Source organism: Echinops telfairi, unplaced genomic scaffold (genome assembly GCF_000313985.2).
Source record: "Echinops telfairi isolate 266 unplaced genomic scaffold, ASM31398v2 ScPeMD7_4225;HRSCAF=4972, whole genome shotgun sequence".
Classification (NCBI taxonomy): domain Eukaryota; kingdom Metazoa; phylum Chordata; class Mammalia; order Afrosoricida; family Tenrecidae; genus Echinops; species Echinops telfairi.
The window spans coordinates 16,761,832-16,767,968 of record NW_022108124.1 but is presented as its reverse complement, the minus strand read 5'-3'; the positions used below and the strand labels follow the sequence as shown (position 1 = coordinate 16,767,968).

The 6,137-nt window shown below is 57.8% G+C and overlaps 1 protein-coding gene across 1 annotated transcript in view; it reads left to right on the top strand.

Annotated features, from left to right (window-relative positions):
• The window catches only part of CCDC13 (coiled-coil domain containing 13), a 38,882-nt gene that overhangs the window by 6,926 nt on the left and 25,819 nt on the right, over nucleotides 1-6,137 (top strand). The window contains exons 4-5 of the mRNA XM_045294994.1: nucleotides 9-78; nucleotides 4,929-5,045. Coding sequence (XP_045150929.1) covers nucleotides 9-78; nucleotides 4,929-5,045 — 187 coding nt within the window. The remainder of the gene's footprint in view (nucleotides 1-8; nucleotides 79-4,928; nucleotides 5,046-6,137) is intronic.

Sequence of the window (6,137 nt, the reverse complement as noted above, 5' to 3'; positions counted from 1 at the left end):
GCGGCCAGGCTGCCAGCCCAGGCGGCCACGGAAGCAGGAGCCAGGCCTCTGAGGTCCCAGCAGGGAGACCGAGCCGCGGTATGACATCTCTTCCATCCCGGGGCCTCTGCAAGGCACTGAGCCCCCCAAGTCCCCAGCTAGGTGCGTGTCCGCCCACGTCGCGGCATCCTCAGAGCAGAACTCTGGGGAACAGGGACAGAGCTGCTGCCCGAGGCAGGGGAGGCTAGTGAGGGCCTGGCTCAAGGACCCTGGAGCCCCAGAACCTCAGGACCAGGATAGGAGGCTTGCCCTAACTGGGGGTCCTCCTCTGAGCCTCTGCCACCCTCCCCAGCAGGGAGCTGACCCAACATCAAAAGGGCTCCAAGGCCATGTTCCTGAGTCAGAGGGTGAACCCAGGAAACAGGAAGCTCCACTCCTTGAAGCTGGGAGGGACAGCAGGCATGCAGGGCTCACACCATACAGAAAAATTGCACCAGAGTCTCCAGGATGCCCCAAGATGCCTCCACGGGGGTGGGGTGGGGTGGGGGGTTCAAGGAGGGAGACAAGCCGAGGAGCTCCCTGAGCAGGGCTCTCCCCTGCCTGACTCTGCTGCTCCCCCACCACAGGTGGCCTCGGGTGCATTGCCTGGGTATGCAGGTCTCAGTCCACTGGGTCCATCTGTGTCTGCCGTATGTGAACTGGGCTCAGGCCCCATGGGTCCCTCACTGGGCCCGGGCTGGACCAAGTGTTCTGCAGGGCCTCCTCTGCTGACTCTGAGGGATACTATGAAGGCGCCCCAGTTATCCCAGACCATTCATTGCCTCCCTGTCCCCTGAGCTGCCCTGGACAGACAGCTGCTGGTGCTGTCAGCCTGGACAGAGTCCTTGAGAGCCTTGTGACATAGTGAGTCGGACAGGCCTCTGTCCTTGGGCCGAGATGCAAGACAAGTAGCCATTTAGAAGGAAGGATGTGGTCAGGGGGTAGGGATGAGGGGGTAGGCCACGAGAGAGGGCTCTGGATTCACCCTCCAGGTGAGGCAGCAGAGAGCTGGTGGAGGAGGGGGCCTTTCCGCACTAGGGCCCAGAGGCGGGAGCACCCCGTATCCTGTGCCTTGTCCAAAATTCACTGGGCGTCAGCTGGCAACCCCTGTCCCAGGGTGAGTAAGGAGAGGGAGCCAGCCAAAAATCTGGGAGGGTGCCCTGGAGGGGACCTGGCATGCAGCTGGGGCGGGGTGCCAGCCCCCACGGAGAACTTTGATCAGAGTGAGCGATGGCCTGCAAGTGTGAGCTCTTCAGTTCCTGGAGGGAGGAGCATGGGGGAAGCACGCCCACCCCTCACCCCTGCCTTGTTAGATAGCCCACCCTCAGCACGGGGCTCCAGCAGGCACTGCCCTCACCCCTGCAGCCTGATACCAGCCTGGACGTGGAGAAGGGAGTGTGTGAGCCCGTACCCCAGTCTCCCACGAGGCCTGTGGAATCTCACTCCTGGCAGAGACATGGTAGCATGGTGGGAGTGGGGGGTGGGCTGGCCAGCTCATGCGGAGGGCAAAGGGCCGAGACAGGCTGAGCGAGCAGGAGTGGCTGTTCCTGACCGCAGTGCCTGTGGCCCACCGAGTCCAGCTGGGCCCCCCGGGTGTCCTGGGGTCCACAGGAGGGAGGAAAGAGCTGGTGCAGAGTGGCTGATCCCAACTCCCATGGCCCCGCATGTGTCAGACTGTAACTGCCATCCCAAGGGTTCCGATGGCTGGTTTGGGCAGTAGATCATCACGTCTTTTGTCCAAGGAGTGCTCTGGGTGGATGTCTCAGGCCGGTTGACTGGAGAAACAAATCCAGAGACACTCATGCACAAGGGGGGACCCCCCAAATGGATTTGTTTTCAAAGCTATGTATTTACCGTAATTTTTTTTTATAACGAAACAACCTTATCACCTTCAAAGGACTCTCCATGACAATGCATTTGTCAAACCTGTGATTCCATTCTTGGAAACATTTTTCAGACTCACCTGTTTGGATGGCTGACAGCACCTCCCTCATTTTTTTCTTCACCTCTTCTATGTCATCAAGTTGCTGTCCTTTCATGTCCCTCTGCACTTGCAGGGACAAAAAAAGTCCCACAGAGCGAGGTCAGATGAGTCAGGTATGTGGGGCAAGAGAGGCATGCCGTTGTCTTGCCAAAAACTGACGCACTGAGATGGCTGTGTAAGCAGGTGTATTGTCGTGGTGGCAAAACCAGTCCCTCATCTGCCACAAATCAGGCCTTTTATGTCACACACTGTTATGTCATCTTTTCAGAACCTCTAAATAGAGAGCTTGATTAACAGTCTGACCCGGTGAAACGAGCCCCAAATGCACTACAGGTCGACATTTTCGTCAGTTAGGGAAGTTGACAGACATCCAGAACAAGGTTTGTCATTAATTGACATTTCACTTTTTTTTTTAAATAAGAAAACCACTCATACACTTGAGTTTTTCCCCACAGCACTGTCCTTATAAGCTGTGCTCAACATCACAACAGTTTCTGTGGCATTTTTCCTGAGCAGGAAACAAAATTTCACAGCCACACTCTATTCTTGTAAGTCAGCCATCACAAACGAGGTTCAAGCAAAACTACTTTTATGAAAAAATTCACGGTGACCAGAGAAAACCTTCCCAGGTGATGCCACTGGGTGCACTAACTCAGAGCAATATAATAAGCACTAACTCAGGTGATGCTCACCTAGTGGGAAAAATAAGAAAAATATGTACTGTGAAAGCTCCGCCCAGCAGATCTTTTTCCCTTTTTTAGGGGTGGGGGTACCCCTTCTTATGTATAAGAGAGAGTTTTATATCAAAGAGTTATTATATATTAAAAGAACATCCCAGCCAAGTCCATAAGTCCGATACTAGTCGATAAATCCTTCTATAGACTCATGCAGCACATGCAATGATGCAAAATACAAAAAGATCACAGGCCAGTGGGTGCAGTCTTGTGGATCCAGTAGCGGTGGAAGCATCTCCAGGGCTCTCACACATCTCAGCAAACCTCCGCGTGGCTTGTCATCAGGAAGATCAAGGCAGAGAGCGAGAGGAAGTTTCCAGAACCCGCACGAGAAGGCCATGTCACAAGGACGCATCATCAGGCTGTGACCTGATTGACAGGCTAGACTCCACCCCTCCTCTTATTTATCAAGTTCACATGAAATTACACAACGGCCACAGCACACTTGCATTTTCAACCTGTCGATTAACAACCGAATTAGTCCATCATTGCTCCTACCCCAGGACTCAGACTGGCATTCCATGGGGCCTACGACCGTTTTACAGATGAGGAAACAGAGGCTTGGCGTGGGGACCTCACTTGTCTGAGTTCTAGAGCCCGATCGAATCTGATCTATGGACTGCTCCCCTTGCACTTCCTGAGCAGATGGAAGAGACGCTGCGGGTTCCAGCTTCCACAGGGGAGCTCGCCCACCCCGCGGCTCGCCTTGTGAGCCTATGCACACAGCCAGCAGGACTCCCCGCTCCGTGCGACCACGGCTAATTGGGGTCCCGCTGCCCAACCCAGGGCCAGTTCAGAGCCGCACTTGCAGCTGAGAAAGCCAAGGCAGGTACCCTTCAACCACAGTGAGCAGGGATCGCGGGCAGCTAGGCCGAGAAAGTTAAAATCAGTGTACGTAAAAAGGATGTACCTTTAAAAATATATTAAAAATAAGCTTTCTCTTTGCAAAGCCCAATGGCACTGGTATCCTACTTCCCCTCATGGAAGGAAGGAAGCGGAAGAGGGGAGCATTTTCATGCCCGTGCCCCGATGAGGACACCAGATCAGGCCAGAGCTTCTGCCCCACGTGTCCAGGCCTGGCTTCTTAGACCAGTGGTTTCCATCTGGTCTACCCAGAGCTCCCAGAGCTCCTGAAACATCCAGCAACCATCTCCTGGGCTCTCTCCTCCACATAAAGAGGCAACTGCTCAGCAAAGACCCAAGAAACCAATGCACTGTCCACGTGCTTCCCGGAAGCCTGCCCACCCGCCGTCCATCCCTGTGTGAGAGGGCAGAGGCTGGTGGTCTCAGTACCACTGGCGAGCAAGATGCTCACCCCACGCTGCTGCGGCCATGTTGGTGTGACGGACCTGAAGGCACCCACAGCCTCTCTCCTCCAGCCGCAAGGCACCGGTGCCCTCCTGCAAGCCCATGCCTAGACACAGGCGCTGCGGGAAATCGGCTCCCGAGGGGCTTTCTGAAAGGACAGCGCAGTGTTCTCAGGGGCAGCGGGTCCTAGCAGCTGCAGGGTCTCAGGCCGCAGAGGGGGTGATCTGGGGGAGAGACCAGGGTCTTGTTTCTGGTGGCCCAGCCGGGAAAGGGAGGTGGGGGCTTGGGAAGCGGCAGCCCCTAGGGAGGGCGGCTGGCTGCTGAGTCGTCCCTCCTTTGCCCCGGGTGAAGGTGGATTTAGTGTGACGGTGGTCTCCGAGCCCTGGAGAGGGAGCCCACCCTTGGGAAGTATTGGGAAGGAGGGATCTGCAAGCCTCTGGATGCGCCACGTCAGTGGTGTCTGCATGCAGGCATGCACACGTGTGTGCGCGTGTGTATATGTGCGCGCACGTGCACCACACTTAGGTCAGACCCCAGAGCTGAGCTGGCAGGATTCTAATCCACTCTCCACCCATACCAACCAGGTGCCACGCTCCAGGTGCACCAAGGCCCCACGGCCTCTGTAGGGTGGGGCCAACAGTAGAAGGAGGGGGGTTCTCCAGGTCAAGCCCTTTAGCACAGGGCCATGCTTGGACCACTGGGGTCTGTAGTGGCCAGCCCTTTGAAATTAGCAGCCATTCCCAGAGAGAAGGGGAAGGCGTTCCACTTGCGTGAGCATTCCAGTCTGGGAAACCCACTGGCCCCGGGGACAGCGCGTGGGGGCCCGGCTTGGTGGCGGCAATGGCCCAGCAGGAACGTCAGTGACTGCTCTCCTTCCCCATCAGCCGGAGAACCCAGAAGTGAAGGCCCTGCAGGACAGGCTGGCGGCCACCAACCTGAGGATGGCTGACCTCCGCAACCAGGTGCAGGCTGTGAAGCAGGAGCTCAGGGTGGCCCAGAAGGTACTCCAGGACTGGGCGGGGCCGGGCAGGGACACAGTGGGCTCTGTCCAAGGGCAAAGGTGCGGGTTCAAGAGCGTCCTTTGGCTTGCTCTGCTTCGCCCCACACTCTGGGGCCGGTCAGCTCTTCCCAACACCTCCTAGTGCAGACCTACTTGGTGGGCAGGGTGGGCCGCTTGCCACCAAAGGGCCCCCGAGTACATGACCTGTGTCTCCCCAGCCTTACTCCAGGCAGGGTCTTCTCCACCTTCCCTGTGCTGCCCGCACCCCAGCAGACCCCAGGCCACCTGTAAGAAGACACCTGGGCCTCGGGAGCCCACTGGCACCTGCCTGCTGCCCTCGGCAGTGACATTGGAAGACAAAGAGGTTGTCTATTTATGAAAGGCCCCTTTCCAAGGCAGCCGTGCAGCCCCGGGGGACGCAGGCCCAGCTGGCCGCTTCTGCACCTGTGTTTACCTAGTGAATTCTCTGGCATTTGTCTCCCCTGCTGGAACCTCTCAGGCCGGCCACGGTTCCGTCCCAGACAGTGCTCCATTGTGGGAACAAGCGCCAGAGACTTGGCCCGCGGGATCGGGTGTCCCTGGCGGGCTCCGGGGCCCATGTCACACGCTGAAGCTTCTTGTTTCCGCCTCAAAGCCTGAAGGTAGGACCTGAGGGCTGGCCCCTGGGCAGCCACAGAGCTGGACCCTTCTGGGACCACGCACCTCCCCGTCTCCCCCGGCTGACCTTCAGGAGTCCTCGTTGCTGTGCCCTGTGGGTCGCCTTTCGCAGCAGGCTGCCCCACCCCGCTCCCCACAACCATCCAGGATGAGCGGGGTACTCGGAGACTGACTCATAGGTCCAGGAAATAAATGGGTGTCAGTCTGCCTCGTGGCTCGCTGGATTCACCCCAACATTTGTAGGCTGCGCTGAGCACGTCCAGAGACCCCCGGGGGAGGAGGGTTTACACCTTTCCCAGGCAGGGCTGGTTGGTCATGGTGGACTGTCCACCCACTGAAGCAGGTTGGGGGGTACGGAGGCAGGACCCTCTGGGGAACTGCAGGCACCTGGACCGAGGGTCACATGAAGGGGCGCCCAGGAGGCCCCTTTGCGGGC